The sequence below is a fragment of the Myxine glutinosa genome, chromosome 3, assembly GCF_964187855.1.
Source record: "Myxine glutinosa chromosome 3, kmMyxGlut1.1, whole genome shotgun sequence".
Classification (NCBI taxonomy): Eukaryota; Metazoa; Chordata; class Myxini; order Myxiniformes; family Myxinidae; genus Myxine; species Myxine glutinosa.
The window spans coordinates 19,786,322-19,807,448 of NC_136263.1; the positions used below are offsets into that span (position 1 = coordinate 19,786,322).

General features: G+C 44.2%; 1 protein-coding gene across 2 annotated transcripts in view; it reads right to left on the minus strand.

The window, feature by feature from the left end:
* Nucleotides 1-386: 386 nt before the first annotated feature.
* Nucleotides 387-21,127, minus strand: part of NOC3L (NOC3 like DNA replication regulator) — a 52,053-nt gene continuing 31,312 nt past the window's right edge. For both annotated transcript variants that reach the window (XM_078773747.1, XM_078773748.1), the window contains 12 exons: nt 20,409-20,528; nt 14,280-14,360; nt 13,350-13,450; nt 9,413-9,485; nt 8,921-8,984; nt 8,206-8,277; nt 6,136-6,206; nt 5,894-6,004; nt 5,677-5,805; nt 5,482-5,579; nt 4,139-4,217; nt 387-641 (listed from right to left, as the gene is read on the minus strand). In XM_078773747.1, coding sequence (XP_078629873.1) covers nt 507-641; nt 4,139-4,217; nt 5,482-5,579; nt 5,677-5,805; nt 5,894-6,004; nt 6,136-6,206; nt 8,206-8,277; nt 8,921-8,984; nt 9,413-9,485; nt 13,350-13,450; nt 14,280-14,360; nt 20,409-20,528 — 1,134 coding nt within the window. In that variant the 3' untranslated portion in view covers nt 387-506. The remainder of the gene's footprint in view (nt 642-4,138; nt 4,218-5,481; nt 5,580-5,676; nt 5,806-5,893; nt 6,005-6,135; nt 6,207-8,205; nt 8,278-8,920; nt 8,985-9,412; nt 9,486-13,349; nt 13,451-14,279; nt 14,361-20,408; nt 20,529-21,127) is intronic.

Sequence of the window (21,127 nt, forward strand, 5' to 3'; positions counted from 1 at the left end):
TTCATTCAAACACTGCAAAGTTGTGAAAATAAAATACATGAAATTATACAAACCCAACATCAGATTAAACTGAAAAAAGGATCAATTTTGGGGTTTTCAGAAAGCAAAGTAAAGTCAGTAGAAGATGAAGCACAAATTACCTCAGCCAAAGGGAGGAAGGCTCATCACCAATGTGGAATTCCATATTTGCAGTTCCACAAATTCATTTGAGAATTCTCCAAAATGGAATTTGGCCCAAAACGTACGAGCTGTCGGTCTCGTTTGTTCTATACTAATGGATCCAACGGCACACGGGCCATTTTCACGACACTGGACTGGACTGTCCGCATTGGCCAGACAGACGTCATAAATCTCCAGACACCACAATGACCTGCCTGCTCTGGGTATGTTGTTCAGCGGGCTTTATTAACAGCTCGAGAACCAAAGATATACAAAAAAATGTTCAAACCAAAGAGCCAACCATCCTGGCCAGGATCTGGTTTGCGTTTTGCGAGTAATTTTGATGTTCATAAACAATTCGTGCTCTGCAATGCATTGTAAAAGTCTAAGGGTTGCTCTTTTAGCTCCATGTTTGCTTCCGTCTCCTGCAGCATCTGCTCGAAATCTGGTTGGACAAAGTTTCGTTTTTCCTTGCGGTGTTCCTGTGTGAATAGAATGATAAAGAAAATCATTGTGTGAACCCCATGATCATGCATGTACACACCTGTTTCTGTACACAGATCAACAGGCCTCAAGTCATGTCTGAAGGGTCAAATCATCTCTCGTGTACCAACCTGACAATGATGCGAGTTGGCAGACAAATCTAACGATTAATAACCGACACAACAAACGAGTTCCATTATTCCAGTCTGTCTATTCCCTCCTGTGTATTTTAATCTCCCTTTTTAGAGAGACCCAAGAACTCAAACCCTCCCTTTGGGCAGTGTATAGGCAACAAAGTGCTGCCTTGAATGCTCCCGGAAGTTGATGTTTACTGCTATCAACCCAGTGTTAATTTTAGTTATCCACACACATATTGCCAAAAATAATGTTATGACATCGTTTTATGTTCCCAGAGATCAGACGTTGAAGGGAAAATAAATATGAATGATAAATTGCAACATGAAAGTGTCATTGATGATGAATGAAAGCCACACTCAGGAAACAAATGTGTTGTTTTATACATCACAAAAACAAACGTTGCTATTTAGCATTGCAGGCGAATCGCCTATTGTTTCCATTGGCATCATTTATGATTTGTGATGGTGAACAATAGTGATAATCAGCAAAAAAAAAAATTGTTTTATTTCAGATTGATGGAGAGGGAAGGGGGAGAGATGGGAGCCCCTGGTAATTCTGTTTTTACATATAGCCTACGTTTGTTGTAATGTATATATTAGTGAACTATAAAAGGTGCATTTAAAGTATTTTAATTCATTTAAAGTTTTTTTAGTCCATTAAAAATATATTTTAAAGCAACATTTTCTTGGGAGCTATTAACCCTCCAAGTTTCACTCTCGATCTGCTCCCGAGTTTATATGATCTCACCATAAACAACGTTGTGGGTTAGTCGGCCTGCAGCATGTGCAGTTCCTCTCATCTGGAATTCACTCTGGTTGGCAAAGATGTGCAGATCGAGTGTGTCTCCTACTCTACTCGCTGCAACGTACAGCTGTTCGTGTGTAAAAACGCATGGCAGGTTCTACACCGCTTCGACAACATGTTCGGCCTGTACGACATATAAATTAAAACGTCGGTCGGTGGAGTCAGCCATTGTACGCTGTAATGACATAATAGACGTAATGATGTAGCGTGACGGACGGACACAAAACTGCCGCTACTTTAATATATTGTTGCGCGAATCCCTCGGGTAATACCGCAGGACCGCGGGATGACCGAACGGCTTTAACTGGAGGCGACGATCAATTACGGATTCGACTATAAAAGCGCGGGGGGGGGGGGGGGGGGGGGAAGAATGAAGAGGAAGAAGCCGCAAGCGCATACCTGTAGCGATCCGACGGCAGCTCTGATCCTGGAGGAAATGAACTCAGAATGAAGACATTTTGAATGGAAAAGAAAATAATACAAGGGTTTATTCAAAATAAATATCGGGACCTGAAAATAACGCGCCGGTAAATAAATGTCCTAATCGGGACGTCCCCACACACAGATTTTCGGATACGAGACAAAGGGAGAAAGAATAAAATAAATGTCCCGTCGTGTACTTGTGAAATGTGGTGCGTCTTATCTTTGTCTGTAGTCTGCAGTCGTCAAAGAGGATCCGGCTTTGAGCGCAGTCGTCCGACTGCGGCTCCGGTCAGCGGGAAGTAGGCCTCGTTCCGCCCCCGCTCGCACGCTCTGCTAGGCCCCAAGCGACCCGCTCAGTGGCACGCCTCGCTCCAAGCACCACGAAGATTCAGGGACGACACCAACGACAACCAGGGCGGAACGCAGGGAAGAAGAACCAGCAAAGCCGATCAATGCGTGAAGCACAAGCACAGACCCAGGACAAAGAGCCTCAAACTCAGAGCTGCCTCAACCGAGCGAAGAACTCAGAACGAAGAGCTTCGAACCAACGAAGAGCCTCCCACGAAGAACTCAGAACGAACGGACCAGCACGAACTGACTAGAGCGAAGACTGAATACCAAGAGTGCAGCGCAGAGAGTCAAAAAGCCCGCGAGCGAGACGTTTTGTCACGCGCGGTGTGACGTCAGTTCTGGCGCATTACCAATCAGTTCTGCTCTTTTTTGTGATCTTTTCGCGCCTTCCCACGTCACCCCCGCTCTTCCTCCAACTAGTGACCCGTTTCTAAAAGGTCGTTTGGCGCCTTCCGCCCTGATTGGCCGAATGTTCGCGCTTTCCGCCTCAACCAATCACACGTTCCCTGGGCATGGCTATAGCCTGCCTTGCACGATGCTTGACGCCCACGCCGGAATTGTACGCGGCCGCTTCCTGCTTGTCTTTTTGTAAGGGAGGGGATTTAATTAATGCGTGCACCGAGGGACCTATCTAAGTGTCTATGAGTGTGTTGCCAAAATGGACACTGGATTGGCGACAGAACGACAAAGGAATTTTATCCATAATCCCTATACTAATTAGCATGCCCCGCCCCCCCTCGCCACGGGGACAAAGATACGATTTATACCGACATCCGGGCTACACATAGAACTTATTACAGGTAGATTCCCTATCACGACAGTAGAGTACCTACCTATTCAGACCTACTTGGCTCCAGATATTCCTCTATCCCCCCCGACATAACAATATGGAAAATGATATATTTTAACCTCCAGTAACTTTGCAGTCACGACGAATGGATTAGTGTTACAATTAGATTTACTATAATATGAACGTCACATTATCATTATTACAAAAATGATATTACTATTAAAAAAACCGAGGCTAATTCCTTACTTCCACGTTTTTTTGGACTGTACACCGCTTATAATTAATTGATTCATGAACCATACACCGCTTCAATCCATCAACTCTCCATTCACGACATTGGGATTAAGTGTTATGGTTATATTCACTATATTATTATTATTATGAGAACGATACTACTGTATTAAGAAACCTGGGCTTAATTTGTCTGAAGCGGCCTGAAGGTGAGGCATGAAGGCACGAAGCCTAAGGCCGATACGTACTTAGTCGTTGGAAGACCCGTAACGCCTATGCTTTCGATATTTGATTGTCATTTTAACAACCGGTTTATTTGTATTTCACACTGAATGAAAAAGCGTAAAGGTAGAGCATGCAGATTGTGATATATGACAGGTTCAACTGCTTTGACGACGTGTTCGGTCTGAAGGGCATATCAATTAAAATGGGGTTCGGTGGAGTCCTTCGTCATACGCCATAATGACATCATAGACGTAATGACGTAGCGTGACAGACAGACTGACAGAAAACTGCTGCTAATTTAAAATATAGATTATATGTGTCTAACTGAATTTCCAATGACTTTATCAGATCACAGATTTAAAGACTCAAATCGAAAAATTTGAGTCCCGGGTTATGTCATCTTCAGCTTCCCAAGTCTCAAGTTGGAAAAAATACAACTCGAGTCCAAGTCTCTGAATGGAGTCCGAAAGAGCGACAGCAGATCAATATTGATCAAGAACTCAAATAGGCCAGTGCGTAATGCGGCCATCTTACCTTCTTTGTGGTTGGAGTGTTTGGAATTGGTGGGTTAAATCCTCCTCCAGTGAAGCTTTCAAAGACCTCCAATGGAGATCTACACACAGGTGACACAATTATAAACAATGGCAAAACAAGCACCTGAAGAACAAGACAAGTCCTCAATTATATATTAGTCAGGTTCACTATGTTAACAAATATAATTTCGTTCAAAATTTTTGGAGATTAGCAAAACTATACATTTCTGGAATACTCAGAGCATGAGGAATCCAAAAATTAATGTTTGCATTTGCATAGACACCTTTGCGAAAAAGACACAGGACAGTGATGAAGTCAGGTTCACTATGTTAACAAATATAATTTCGTTCAAAATTTTGGGAGATTATCAAACCTGTACATTTTTGGAATCATCAGAGCATGGAGAATCCGAAAATCAATGTTGGCATTTGCACAGACACCTGCATGGCCGCCATTTTGGATTTTCAAAATGGCCGCCATAAAATACATATTTTGCGCGATCTCGGCTTCTAGTCAAGCTAGAAACTGAATTAAATATGCTAATCCTATGTTTTCTGGGTCAAGGAATCCAATAAAGCCCTCAAAATAGTGCTCAGGATTATAGAAAAGCAACAAACAAAGGTAATTGAAAACCATTGTCTTTATATTTGTGATATAACTGTATTACATAATACATGATATTGCAAGTCCTTTGAAGTTATAGGTTGTTATAGGAAGTTATAGGTAGTATCAGATTGAACTATAAGTCCTATACACAGGATCTACGAGGTCTATACCGTTCAGGAATATGCTTTTACAGATCTTCATCACTGTCCTGAGGGTCATTTTCGCAAAGGTGTCTACGCAAATGTAAACATTAATTTTTGGATTCCTCATGCTCTGAATATTCCAAAAATGTATAGTTTTGCTAATCTCCAAAAAAATTGAACGAAAAAACATAGTGAACCTGACTATATCCTATTGGTCTGGTGTTGGCTTAGCGGTTAGGGTGCCGGCTTGGGATCCTAGGATCCTGGGTTCAAATTCCGGTCGATCGCTGAATTAACGCCAAGGGGGTTGACTCAGCCTGTCATCCTTCCGAGGTCGGCAAATTGAGTACCAGCTTGCTGGGATGAATGATCCCGGTGTGTACCCCGGTTTAGAATAGCTACACTGTATCCCTGCACATCGTCAGAGGCGACCAAGGGTTGGCGTCAGGAAGGGCGTCAGGAAGGAAGGAAGGTCAGGAAGGCCATAAAAACATTGCCTCAAACAGGGAACCATGATTGTCATGGGGCCCGCAAGGCTAACCCCCGCTCTAGCAGAGAAAATGGCCTTAAAACGATCATTCATTGGTCACATACCTGCGACAGAGGTCAGAGGGCAATGACCCCCTTCCTTCAGTGGGGGCTCCGGCTAGGATGTGCCCAGAAAACTGTCGTACTGTTGGATGAAAGTGGCGCTGGGAGAAGGTGGGAAATTATATTTGGTCAAAATTATATATTTATTTTAATCAATCTCCTCTCCTAACCTGCTCATTCCATTATGATCTTCAGTACCCTCAGAGCAATTAGCCCCCACAGTGCTGCTCCCTGGGCTTGACACTGCTCTGGATCCTCAGCTAACGGTTGATAGACACCACCGACAGCCTCCTCTCCATCAAGCAGTGCGTCCAGATGAGAGAAAGTCTGCAAAGAGGAGAAAATGAGGTGGTTGTTTTTAAATGATGATGCCAGGAGGATAATTCCTTTGATTATGACACATCACAACACTTACAATGAAGAGTGAGCGCAGTGTGGATAAAATTCCAAGAGCAGCATTGGGTTGGAGCTGCAGAGCCAGCGCACCGAGCCGCACAGTAAACGCCAGCACGCGGGTCATAGAAACCTGCCGAGGAACGCCAGGGAGTCGCCACCATAAAAATAGCTCGCCCAGATTAAACCGCACCAAAACAAAGACAAAGAGCAAGTCATCAGCACACACAAAATTGCCCCGCTTATTCGTCAGTCACTCCTCACCTGTCTGCGCCGCTTCAGCAGCATGGCATCCAAGCAACGCAACACAACCGCTATGTCTTCATTGGATGATCCTGTTGACCGATCATAATTCATGTTACAATCGCTGTGTGTGCACTGGTTGAACAACGATAATAATTCAAGGTACTGACGGAGTGCACAGAAAACAAACAATATTAATTAATTCTCTAGTCCGGGGAATAATCAACAAAATATGCATGAGAAGCCTCTGTATTTGAAATGGACACTTTAGATTACAGTGTGGACATTTGATGGTGTGTAAGTAAAACTAGGATGCTTAATAAATAAGATACTGTCGAGGCCAGGAATATTGGCACCCTTGCACTTTTTTCAAATAATGCACCATTTATACCAGAAAATTGAAGTAATTAAAATATATTTTGGTATCCACATACGTATTTCTTTGGTTTGCAGTGGAACGAAACAAACAAAAAAAAGCTGGAAAAAAATCAATAAACATTACCTTATTCCACACAGATATCCTAAAATGGCCCGGACAATATTATTGGCACCTTTTGGAAGTTGTTAGAAATAATTAGATTTCAAGCAGGTGGTTCTCCTTTACTTTAGAATTGAACTCACCTACGGTGAGTTGCAGATGCCTGTAATAGAAAAATCACTCATTCAACCAGTTTGAATGGAGAAAAGGAGTCATTCTGCTGTTTTGTGTCACTGTGTGTACCACATGTACTGAGCATGGAGAAAAGAAAGAAAACCAGAAAATTGTCTGAGGAGGTCAGACACAAGATTTCAGCCAAGCATGGACAATCTCAAGGCTACAAGTCCATATCCAGAGACCTTGATGTTCCTGTGTCCACCATACACAATGTTATCAGGATGTTTAATGCCCATGGCACCTTAGCCAACCTCCCTGGGCGTAGCTACAAGTGAAAACTTGAGCGAAGATTGCAGTGAAGGATTGTTCGAATGGTGGTGAAAGCACCTCGATCAACTGCCAAACAGATTCAAGCTGACCTTCAGACACAATGCACGACAGTTTTTCAACTCACACCATCCATCGCTAACTCAATGAAACAGGGTTCTATGGTAGGAGACCCAGGAGGACCCCACTGCTGAGAGAGACATAAGAAAGGCCGACTGGAGTTTGCAAAGCACACCTGAACAAGCCAAAATCCTTCTGGGAGAATGTCCCATGGACAAATGAGACCAAATTAGAGCTTTTTGGTAAAGCACATCATCTCTATGTTTACAGAAAACAAAATGAAGCCTTCAAAGAAAAGAACACCTTCCCCACAGTCAAACATGGAGGAGGTTCAGTGATGTTTTGGGGTTGCTGTGCTGCCTCTGGCACTGGGTGCCTTGAATGTGTGCATGGCATCATTAAATCAGGAGATTACCAAGGCATTTTGGAGCGCAATGTTCAAACCAGTGTCAGAAAGCTGGGTCTCCGTCGAAGGTCATGGGTCTTGCAGCAGGACAATGACCCCAAACACATTTCAAAAATCACCCAGGAATGGTTCAAGATGAATTGCTGGACTGTTCTGAAGTGGCCAGCAATGAGTCCAGATCTAAATCCCATTGAACACCTGTGGGGAGATTTGAAAAAAGCAGTTGGGAAAGGTACCCTTCAAATCTGGGAGAACTGGAGCAGGTTGCACAAGAATAGTGGGCCAAACTGCCAGTACAGAGGTGTAGGAAGCTCATTCATGGCTATAGGAAGCGCTTGACTGTAGTTATTTTGTCGAAAGGCTGTGCTACCAAATATTAAGTCGAGGATGTCAATAATTTTGTCAATGCCATTTATTTTTATTTTCTGATTTAAAAGGATATATTAACTTCTGAATCAAAAACAAAGGTTCTGTAATATCAGTGAAATAAAGAATTGTGGAGACCAAATACTTTTGTCAATTTCAACTTATTGTTTAGAGAAAATTGTGAGCTATCTGAAAAAAGTGCAAGGGTGCCAATATTTTTGGCCATAACTGTACTAGCTCATTGAATCAGAGATGAGGCCTACACGTGTGTATTGCTTCTTGATATAGGTGATGTAATGTTTGTAGCAATGTGAAAGTACAGCAACAGCAGACCTACCACCATGGATCTGGAACAGCAAGGAATACATGTGCTTGTAGAAACGCTGTGGGTCGATGTTCAGGGCTTCGCCTTAAAAGGAAGATGGCACACACTTGTCTAGTGCTTATGAAAATTACCCCTTCATTGAAATACATTGTTTAAAATAAGTAAAAATTTGAAAATTATTAGCTCTGAACTGCCACAGCAGGTGTTGAATCGCTCATGGTGAGGCCATCACATGATCATCTGTCATGATTGACCATCATCGAGGCATGTCAGGACCCACCCATGCTCTGTTGGGGTGACCTTTGCTCTTGCTGCATTGTTCAACTTTCCGAGCGTGCATTGTGATGTAACTGGATTCACATATTTAACTGATCACATCATTTTGCAATATGTACATGTCACATGCATAGACGTGAGGTAGATTGAGAAAGCAGATGGCTTGGAGTCGGAGTAGAAGAAGGTAGTCGTAATTGTGCAGTTCATTGCATACCATGTGACATACAGATAGACATGATCATCAGGTAGTGCAAAACCTTAAAACACATGTTAGCATCAAGGTCGTCACCAAGTGGAGTTATAATCCATCATATCACATTGCACACGATGTCACTCAACCCATCATAATTTGGCAAACTGGCAAGAACAGCAGGAACAATTGACAAACATCGCGACCGGAAACTGAACCAATGTAACAATTAGCAACAGCAGTCCGTTCTCATAGCTATACCTTGTCCCGAGAGGATATGGAAAGCTGTCTGTATGCAGTGCAGACGCTCTCTGTTTTTCAAGTTCTGTTGACACACGTGCACCCACAACCAACACAAACATGAGAGTCATGGATACAAGCGAGATGATCAAAATCACCAAAACTTATAAACTACCCTCCACTTTAACGAGATACCAGATGTTTAGAGTGTTCACTCAGTCTGAGAGTTCGGCGATTTGAACCCTGGCCGAAACATACCAAAGACTAAAAATGGTACGTGCTGCTGCCTTGCTTGATGCTCAACATTTCAAAGGATTGGCAATACTAACACAGACTTAAATGGGACTCATGGCCTCCTCCTGCATCAAAAGTTCCTTGTTAGGGAACTCTTTATAATGATATGCTCCATTTTTGTGGGCCCGGCGACGCAAACATGCTACTCGTCAAGATTACAAATGGGAGCAACATGAGCAGAACTGCCAAAAACAACGTGGCAACTACAACGCAACTTGCCTCCGATTCGATGAGTTTATTGAGCACCATGAGGAGGTCGTCAAAGAACGCCACATTGATGAGGTGAGAGAACCTGCAAACAAAAGCACGAGTAAACTTCCCTACAGTCGAGTTTAGCAGCTCAATCGACCTGTGGCGAGGAGGTGGACGCTCGACACGAATGGAGCTAGTCAACCCATTTTGAGCTACTATTCACAGATAAATAACATTACCCGAACTCCCCGAATGTCATTACTCGAATGTCTACCAACATTCATTGGTGGACATTAAAAATCCCATAGTGTGTTTTGCGGAGAGCAAGCGAGCCATCACTGGCACCAAGGCCAAATTCCTGCCATAATCAGCAAAGAGCATTGCATCAGTGACACAGCGTTGCCATCGGCCAATGATACTACCCTGCAGCCTTGTGCTGCATACGAACCAAAAATATCATTCAGAGATAAGGGCAAAAACTATATAACACCATATCTCAAAGAGTTATGGACAGATTCGGATGGAACTTGGTCCACTGTTTGGGTGTATGACAAGGACGAATTGATTAGATTTTGGTGAAGATCCAGATCTGGAACCGGATACGATAATTTTTCAAGCGATTCTTCACCATTGAGAGATGGACCAAAAACGATATATAGCACAATATCTCAAAAAGATGTGGACGGATTCGGACGAAACTTGGTGGATGAGTTGGTTAAGTGACAAGAACAAGCTCAATTCAATTTTGGTTCAAGGCCGGATGCAGTTCAAGATCCGGCCCATCAGTGGGATACAAAACGTAAACTATTCAGCTTGGCAGCGGTACACGCTCCACCGACTGCCTTTCTCGTTGTAATTGTTACTGCTGTCATGGTGGCTGTGGTTATTGTCAATGTTGTTGGTTGTGTTCTCCTTCCAAGTCCCAATGGGTGCCTGCTGTTGTAGAATAATATACGTTATCGTCGGAGACTTGGAGCCGGCGCATAAAGCTCCCACACATGCTTTTTCTTATATTCCGGAAAAAAACAGGCTTTTAAAACAGGCATTTTTACCTGCAACATATTGCAAGTCTACAAATGCTTCACTTTGCTGTTGTTGGGTTTGTTGTTAGGGTTATTTTTTTATGTGCACACATTGGTCGGACAGCTGCTGAACCACACTCACATTTGTCGCTCGACTCCACCCACCATAGCATCAAGTCAAAATGATATGGCCGCCACCTTGGTTTTCTGGTGGGCCTAACACATTAGGCCTGCAGGCCTCTGCTAATTAAACACTGCCCGGATTTGTTTGGATCGAGTGTTATTTACAATGAGGGTCCCCCCCAAAAAAATCTAATCATTTGTCGAATAATAGTAAGGGTTAATCAAGCCCGTCAGAACACACGGTAATCAAGTGTTACGTTATGTAATCAAGCATTATAAGTCACACAAATTATGAAAAAGAAAATAGCGTTATGTAATTTTTGAACGGCCTTATTGGGATTAAGCAATCCATGACTGTGTGATGAATCGGCTCATTCTGATAAAACCATGGGGAGGGTGACATGGATAAGGTGTCAAGTTAATTATTTAATAGCGCATTAAATGTATGTCACCCAATTGTGCTGCCCATCTTTTCAATCAATGGCATCCACTCATCTACATAAGATGGTGCATTTGCAGCACTTTTTGGTGAGGTCATTGATGTGTTACACTTCCATTGGTGACTGTACAAGCCAATTTGGGAGCGAAAGTCTACCACAGGTGCTACATCTGTAGTAGTTAGTGAAAAATGCTCACCTTTTAAGAGTGCTGAAATGCGTTTTTCCGAAACGACTCTTACCGGATTTTGTCACAGGTTGTGGTCCCAGTTCTGGTCTAGGCGTGTAATTTTCCCTACAAATATCAATTTAATTAGTTATAATCCTGTTCATTAATGTAATTGTTTCACTATGCCCCAGTGGTATTTGTAACAGCAGACATGGATTTGTCCTCCCCCCTCCCCCCCCCATTGGAGGAAGACCCTCTCGTGTTCAGGCCATTGGTGCTCCTATGGTTGGCAGGGAGTGCCCCGGAAGGAGAGTGGCAATCATATGTGTGGGAAAATTGCATGTTCAGTCAGGGTCGCCTCGATAGCTCAGATAGCAGAGCACGTATGATTCACGATAGTCTTGTAAAATTCTGACAGATTTACCAATACCAAGGATATTGGTATCCACATCATGGAGGGTGGTGGGAGGTTTTCGGATATTGCCTTCCCCTCAACGTTTAATTAATTCTCAAAAGAATCCTTCAGAGTGCTGTACTTGTACATGATAAATCTCTGAACATATTACATTTGAACGCACGTTGTACAGCCAAACTGTGTACGCACCTTGCCAAATGGGGAACAATGTGAATGAACAGGTAAATCTTTGCCGGTACCGGGAATTCACCCTTAGATTACGATTTCATGAGAATGATGGGTGCAGTTTAATGGGCATGTGGAAGTAGGCCAGGAGGTTGGGGCCAGGAATTCCATGGCTCGACTTCGCCTGTCCCTGGCATTGCTCTTTCAAAACTCATCTCCTGGATAAAAAAAATAATCAACCCGAGTTGAATGCCCATTTATGCCCTTCTACTGCAAGTTATAATCCAAATGCATCACTGGAACCAAAGTTTATTGCATCATTTACAGAGCCAGACTGATTTCACAAAACTTGGTCTGTGTGGTCTTTTGACAACACAATGATTTCAAAGTTTTCCACCACACTTCAGACCGAAAAACAACAGCGTTTCATACTCACTGACCACAGGCAGATGCATTAAACATTATACAGCACAACGAATGTTAGAATCGGAAAATTTGGAAAACGATTACTCAGGAAAATACAATAAGATCGATGCCACATCTTGTTGTACCCATAAATATTCACAGCATGACCAAGTTCTGTAAAATGATACAGTTCGGACGGAAGGAGTGGAAAGCAGTATATACAAGCAATGTATCATCTACTTATACACCGCTCAAACAATTGTATGAATGAATGGAATTTATGTAATGCATAATTGTTATTATGTTTATTATACTCAATATAATGTACCATTGTCATAAGAATCCCGGTCGATCGCTGAATTAACGCCAGGGGGGTTGACTCAGCCTGTCATCCTTCCGAGGTTGGCTAATTGAGTACCAGTTCACTGGTAATTCCCCGTTTGTCATAAAAGGCGACAAAAAGGGTTGGCGGCAGGAAGGGCACCCGGCCGTAAAACATTGCTTCAAAAAGGGGACCAAAAAACAACAACAACCACGGTGCCCGAAAAAGGCCAACCCCCGCTTTGCGGGGAAAAATGGCCTCTAAAGGTGGTTTATTGTCATAATGGATATTATACTTACAATTCGCTATCATGAGGCTCTTAGGGGATGAGAGCATGCCAGCAGCCACGTGAACTGTGATTTGCACCTTGTTGGCACGATTTTCACGGGAACATTCTTTCCAGTTTGTTTTTGATTTGCTGTGTACTTGACGCTGGTTTACACAAAACAAGTGATCCATGGAGCCAACAAGCCATGACCAATGGAGGCTCGTAAGAACCACATTTGCTTAGAATGCACAATTTCTGCCAGCAAGATTTGGCCAAGAAGGCCCGGTGAGGTAACTGCGCAAGGTGCTATATGGCGGTTGAGGATGTGGGGAGTGCTCCAATGATTTCACTTGCTTTCCCAGTGCTCATACTAGCCAAGGATGCCTAATGTTTCACTAGGCCACATAGCTCAATTTCTTCAGCCGATTAATTGCGACTGATTGCTGTGTGTAAACCTGTGTTCTCTCGGCCAATCAAATCCCTCAGCCATTTCACGGTAAATGAAAACGACCAGTTTGGGTCTGCTGGGTCTCATCAATCCTAAAATTGCAAGGACAACGTCTTATGAGGCCCGTGGCCAGGCTCACTCCTCAATGTCCTAAAAAAACAAGAAACAGTGCACATGCCCGATTAATTACCTGGCGAGTCCTTCGAGGACAGGAGGTAAGAGGTTACGGTTGGACGATTTCTTGAGGATGCGAAAGTAGATGAGAAACACAACATTCAAAGTCTCTGTTTGCTGTGGAGGTAGAAAAGGGTGTTAAAGGTACTTCCCTCACATTAATCTTGCAGGATTCAATAAGAAACCGATGACTGAACATTTACCTGAATCTACTGTCACTCACACATGTTCACACATCAACCATGCAGAATTTGAGCTTGTACATTCTATCACAAATATTAAATTTCATTCATTCATGTAACATGGACAGGTCGCCACTCGACACGTGAAGTAATGGCAGGATTTAAAATTTGTTCAGAGTTCCTACGATAGCTCGTCTACTCTTCGTGAAGGACACCATGTGATCTTTAACGTTCACCAACTAATGCTGGTAGACGGGACGCCCAGTTTAATGTCCAACCGACTGACGGCACACACATCGATGAATCGCCCTGCCTGTGAAACACCAGGATGACAGTTTATAACTGGACCGGGATTCAAACCCAGGCTCGACAGGTCAAAGACGAGTGCGCGTACCTCTAGAGTCTAGGCCATCCTTGCAGCGCACAAGTATTAGAAGTTGAGGTTAAAAAAAAAAAGGCAAATTTCAAAAACGGTGAATTACTGGATCTTTAGGATTTTCCAATTTACATTTTCTGCCGAGGACTGGATTCCTCACTGGACTGGATCATGAGCCAGTCATGATTTACTCTCAAGAAACTACACAATCGATCGGCTTAGCGATTGCCTCATAGTGCAACTGTCTATGTGTTTAATCCAATTTTCAGCAGCTCAAGCACCAACCTCATCTACGTCCTTGGAAAAGGTGAGCATTACAATCAGGATGTTTCGACGATGAAGACAATATGCATGTTCAATGTTTTAAAAAGGAAAAAGGAAAACTCACCAAGCGCAACTTCAGCTCTTTGTTCTCTGTGGCCTCGGCCTCAAGGAGCTCCCTCTGGAGCTTTTCCTCAGCTTTATGCCGCTAGTGAGGACAGAAGCATAGTCAAGGAAAGGAGAGACAAATCGAGAACCACAAGCAAACCTTCAATTCACCTTTGCCTCCGAGATCAGCATTGCCCATTTGCTGCCTACCCAAGGATTATGATGAAAACTCGAGAGTTCAGAGAACAACTTAGCCCACGCAGTGTTCAAATTAAAGTATATACTTCAATCATCATACTAAAATACGCAATTTGCTGTCTGCCTGACTTTTTTTTTGACCGAGACACATTCGGTTGTTACTTATCTAATCTCAACCAAACTTGACAAGAGGACCAAGGGTCACATGAGGGGATTGTAGCGACTTCACTTACTCCCCTCCCCAAGGGGGTTGTCCGTCTTGGGCTAAATCCATTTAAAGGTGTACATCCCAGTTAAGATAGCTTTATCATGGCATTTTTCCCAAGGCCGCTTCTAATAACAAAAGTAACTAGAAAGAGCAATCAGTGATTGCACACCCTCGCCAGGATGTATTTTCAGTGGTTTTTAAGGCTTTTACGTTAAAACAAATATGGCGACCGAACCACGTGACCGATGCCATCATCATTATTATTATTTTTTCTCCACCAATTTATCCCCAGATGACGCTCAATAAATTTCATGTTGATCGGATGAAGTTTTGTACTTGTCGAATTATGACGTCATAATGGGTGCACGGATGACATCATTAACATATGTTATTCCACATGTAGAGTTCTTTGTAATGAGCCATGTCTCAATTTTCCTATGAAGTGCTTTCGGAGATATAGAGGTGCAAAGTTTTTCGGTTTTTCCAAGATGGCGACCATACCAAAATCTCATGTTAATCTTTACATTACACATACAGTCATGTGAAAAAGTAAGTACACCCCATGTAAAGTTTTGACTTTTTCAACATATTTCAACATACAGCTATTTGATCTTCATTTTTTTTTTTTTTTTTTTTTTTTTTTTTTTGTATACAAGATCGAGGCTCGTGAAAGAGCGAACATTAATCACACAGAAAGACAAACAGACACACAAAACAAATAACATCGGGAGTGGTAGACAAGATGGGGAGAGAGGGGGAAGGACACAAACACAACATTTGAGAGCAGGGACCGAGAGACATGGAGACATCGAGAGAACTGTGGGAGGGAGAGGGCTTTGTGGGGGGGAGGCATGGGAAGGGGGGGGGGGTGGGAGAGGTATAAAACATATGGACACTGCCAAGACTTCCAGGAAAGAAGTTGGAATTTCAAACAAGGTGGATCTGGGGTGAATTAGTGGGGGTAGAAAAGATCAAGGTTTTGGATGGGGGAAGATAAGAGATGGTGGTGAACAGCTGTTTTGAAGACCTGGAGGGAGGAGTGTGATTGAAGTGAGTGTGGGAGTTTGTTCCAGAGGCGGGAGAAAAGAGGAATGAAAGAGTGAAGGTGAGCAGAGAGCCGAGATTTCGGCAGTTTAACCATCAGAGGGTGGCTGGCAGATCTTGTGCGACCTGTAGGAATATTTGGGGGACAGAGCACAGAGAGAGCTGGGGGAGCAAGGCCGGAGAGGAGTCGGTAGAAGACAGAAAGACCACCTACCTGCCCGCGGTGAGTGAGTGAAAGGCCCTCAGAGATAGCTTCATCGCGGGAGATTCCAATGATTCTGAAAGCTTTGGATTCAACAGCGTGAAGCCGAGCCAGGTGTGAGGCAGGAGCACCAGCCCATAGGGGAGAACAGTATTCCATTGAGCTGCGGATGAAAGCCTTGTATGTGGTGAGGAGCTCAGGTGTGCCTAGGAAGAACTTCGCACGACGGAGGATGCCCAGTCGGCGACTGGCTTTGGAGGCCAGCTTGGAAATGTGGTTTTCCCTAGAAAGATCATGGCAGATGGTGAGACCCAAAAGCTTGAGCGACAGAACTTCTTGGAGAGGATTGTTGAGAAAGTAGATGGGAGGGTTGTCCAGTCGATCTTTTCGGAGAGACATAGTAAGAGTGTGAGATTTGTCAGGATTGAAAGACATGTTCCACATGTTTGACCAGTCTGTGATTTTGTCCAGGTCTTCAGAGAGTGAGGAGGCTGCAGACTGCCGATCTGAGGGAAGAGGAATGGAGCGGCAGAGAGTGGAGTCATCAGCAAAGAGATACAGAGGATTTTCCAGAGAGTCGGAGAGATCATTGATAAAGACCAGAAAAAGCACAGGGCCCAGCACACTGCCTTGGGGAACTCCAGCCTGAACGGGAAGGGGAGATGAGAGAAATCCATTCAGGGCCACACGTTGACTACGACCAGAGAGGAAGTCCGCAAGCCATGCATGGAGATTTCCATGGATACCATAGGAGGAGAGTTTGGTGAGCAGAGCTGGGTGCCAGACCGTATCGAAGGCACGTGATATGTCAAGGGAGACAGCTCTGATTTCCTGTTTGGCATTGAGGACCTCCATCCATTGTTGAGACAGCAGAAGCAGCATGTCCAGAGTAGAGTGACCTGGTCTGAAACCAAATTGATGATCAGAGATCAAGCCATTGGAGAAGAGGAAAGATTTCATATCCGAAGCAATGATGGATTCCATGACTTCGCTGATAATTGGGAGCAGGCTGATTGGTCTGTAGTTGCAAGGATCTGTTTTTGCACCTTTTTTGTGTAAAGCGGTAATGTTTGCTGATTTCCAGGATGCTGGCAGATGACCTTGAGGATAAGATAGGGTGAAAAGAACAGAGAGAGGGTGAGATAGAGCGGCAGAGCAGGATTTTAGGACCCGTGGGCTGATGCCATCTGGTCCAGTTGCAGAATCAGAGTCGAGGTTTGACAAAAACTCCTCCACCTTGTCAGGAGAGAAGGTCACAGAGTCCAGGAGCAGTTTGGTTCGACTGGGAAAGGTGGGAACAGAGAGAGATGGGTTTGGGACTAAGGATTTTGAGGCAAACACAGAGTTGAGGCATTCGGCTTTGTCACGTGCGATGTCAACTGTGTGGCCATTTGAGGTAAGGGAGGGGATGGAGGGGGAACAAACACCAGAAACGGATTTGACCAGACGCCACCAGGATTTGGAGGAAGGAGACAGGTTTGAGAGTTCATTCTTGAGTGAGGAGAGATAGTGCTTCCTGGCACTCCTGAGGGTAGACACACACTTGTTCCGAGCTTGGTGGAAGGAACTGAGATTTCCTTCAGTTGGATTAGCCTTCCAAGAGGCAAAGGCAAGTTGTTTCAGGGCAACTGCCTCACCACAAGATTCAGTGTACCATGGACGGGAGGAAGGGTAAGACAACTGAAGGCGAGATGGGATAAATCTGTGCATGAGAGAGATCAGTTTGCTTTGGAAGAATTCCCAGGAAGAATTGATGTCAGAGGCAGTGGAGATGGGAGACCAATCCAGACGATTGATGGCTGCTTGAAGACCGTCCCAGTCGGCCTGAGTGAAATGCCAGACTCGTCGACGCTGAGGAGGCTCTCTGAGAATGGCCAGAGAGATGTCCACTTTGACAAGCACATGATCAGAAGAACCGATTGGAGCAGAAGAAGAGCAGCAGACATTAGCAGGGAAGTTAGTCATAACCAAGTCTAGAAGAGAAGATACTCCATTGGCTGAGATCCGGGTCGGGAAATTGACAGATTGTGTCAATCCCAGTGAGTCACAGAAGTCCTTTGCTGAGGTGCCATGACTGGTGAGAGAGGAACCCACACCCAACCAGGTGGCATGATGACAATTGAAGTCACCACATATGAGGAAGAGAGAGTTGGGATGAGTGGATAGAAGTTGGTCCATGTTGTCAGACAGTGAAATGTAGATGGAGTCATCACTGTTTGGGGGACGGTACAGAACACATATGAACAAAAGGTGGGAGCGGAGAGGAAGCCGTAGCCAGAGGTACTCCTGGGGGTGAGGAGGAGAGAGGGCAGTGCAAGGAGAGTGAGGAAGAGAGTTTTTGATAAAGATAGCCACCCCACCACCAGGCCGAGGCTGAGGTCTATCATACCGGAGGAGGGAGTAACCAGGAAGAGATATTAAGGAATCAGAGACATCTTGAAGGAGGAAAGTCTCTGTTAAGCAGATCAAGTCTGGATTTTCAGAAGCAACCTGTATGGAGAGATCAGTCAGGTTTGAGCGAAGGCCCCGGATGTTTGAGGTCCATACCGTTAATGAAGAGAGAGGGGGAGCATCGGGTACAGGACAGGGGAGGGGAGGAGTAGGGTAAGAAGAAGGATGAGAGGGGGAGGTAGGGAGAGCAGTTGTTAGTGTGTCAGCGATTGCAGAAGAGTTCCAAGAAGGGGAAGGATGAGGAGGATGAAAGGTTTGAAGGTGAAGGGATGAGGCACAGAGAGGGGTTGTTTGAGGGGGGGCAGAGGAAAGAAGAAGGTTGGGGGGGTGGAGGTATGAGATAGAAGGGAGACGAAGTGGGGAGGAGGCAGCTTTGAGGAGGAGGGGGGAGGAGGGAGAATTGGAGAGGAATGGTATGGGGGGAGATTTGAATGGGAGGGGTTGGGGGGGAGTTTTGAAGGGGAGGAGTGAGGGGGGAGTTTAGGAGGGGAAGGGCAAGGGGGGAGTTCAGGAGTGGAAGGGCAAGGGGGGAGTTCAGGAGTGGAGGGGTAGGGGGGGAGTTTAAGAGTGGTGGGGCAAGGGGGGAGTTTAGGAGTGTAGGTGCAAGGGGAGGGATTTGGATGGGAGGGGCAAGAGGGGAGTTTAGAAAGTGGATGATTAATGAAAGACGAACATTGAAAACAAATTGGGTTTGTTGTGATTTTCAAGTTAGCAATCCGGTTCAGAATGATGGAGGAGGGATGGAATGAATGTGAATTTAGACCATGTAGTGAGGGAGACGTATAAGATATTGAATTTCTTTTTTTTGAGGTGGAATGAGTTGGAGAGGAAATTGAGAAAAGCCTTTTAAATAGGAAGAAAAACAGCATGTTGTAAAATACCACTGAGTAAAACACTGAAGGGGAAAGGTTATACATATTTAAATAATATTTAAACAGAACCGTGAACAATCTTATGTGCACAAAAATACCAACGGGGGGAGAGCCGAGAGGGACCACCACGAGTCACGTGAAGGGCAAACGGTGGATGGCAAGGAGTTAATGGGGGCGGGGCGAACAGCACACCTGGACAGAAAATACAGGATGAGTCAACAGTACACGTGGAGAATGGAAAATAAATGTTTTTGGTTTTTTTTTTGTTTGTTTGGTTTTTGGGGGTGGGGGGGGAGGGGGGAGGTGGGGATTTATAACGTTAGACAGAGTATTATGTTCGGGGTAGAAGGGAAAAAAAACTAAGAGCCAAGCAAAACACGATTAAGATAACAAACACCGACGGGGGTACAACTACAAGGCCGCACATGAGGAGCAGAACACGATTAAATAATTACAAGTTACAGGAAATTCAAACCAAAAGTAACTATAATCAAAACAATAACGCATGGACGATAAAATAACGAGTTGAAATTTGACAATCTATCTGGGGAAATGGGGGAGAAACACGTGGTCGAAGAACGAACGACCGAACGAATAAGAATGAATAAACGAATGAGAACAGAGAAGGAAATGTTTTTTTTTTTGGATTTTTTTGAGTTGTGATTTACACAAGGAAGAGGGCTATGGGGTGAAAAGATTGGGAAAACAGAGAACGAAAGTTATTGGATCACAAAAACACGGACCGCTGAGAGAAAAACAAAGCCTCAAGGTTGTACAGTGTTCACTGTACAACTACAAGGCCTCAAAACACGACCCGAATTAACACGATTTTCAACAATATTGATAGATAAAGGTGATATAATATAACAAATATCATGAAACATTTACATTTTGTAGTCCATTGCATAATTCTGAAGGTTCTGAAGCATCACTCGTAATACCCTCTCCAACCACCACCGGGAGCAGAGCTACACGGTACACATTTACAAAGATAACCTGCGGTGTTCCACCTATTGAACTCCTGGTGAGGGGGGCAAATGAAGTTGTTACAACCTTTGCTATATGACCCGTAGTTCCCTTCGACAGATGCACGGACATTAACCAATTGCTTAACCCCGCTTTTCGCTTTGCGTGCACAGGGTAATAAAATCCATTGCAAGTTTTGCTGCATACCTTTCGTTGCATACGGGATAAATTGCCCCCTTGGCCGTCTTTCTTTGTGGGAGCCAAGCTTCCGGCATCCTTCTGCACCTCCACATCATGGACCCGCAAGTCCAGCAGCACATGCATCACCTTAAGAGAATGCCGTACCACAGAAATGCTCAAGCTATTAGAATGTTATTATTTTATTTCTAAACATGTGTAATGCTTTCTTTTTTGCCGGTGTATGCCCCGGTTTAGAATAGGTACACCGTATCCCTGCGTGTCGTAAGAGGCGATTAAAGGGTTGGCATCAGGAAGAGCATCCAGCCATAAAAGATTGCCTCAAAAAGGGAACCATGATGATCGTCATGAAGCCCGCAAGGCTAACCCCCACTCTAGCAGGGAAAATGGCCATAAAAAAGGGAATTTTATAGTGCTTTGTTTGAAAACAAAATCTAGGCTCATTGAGGAACAAAGTGACAGAAGGTAAACAGGCAACAAACTGAAGCATGGGGCCACAGGTGGATACAACAAGCAAAGGAATTAACAAACAGGAAATGAGGAGAAAAGGAAGGAAGGAAACACAGGTTAACCTGGAAATAAGAGGTTTGTGTTTGATAGATTAATGGGGATAGGAAGTACTATGAATAAGGATGGATGAAGGTGGCACGAGATGCTGATGCATCACTTGCTTCAAATCCTGGAGAAGAGAGGGTGATTGAACTGCCTCAGGAAGGTAGATCGAATGG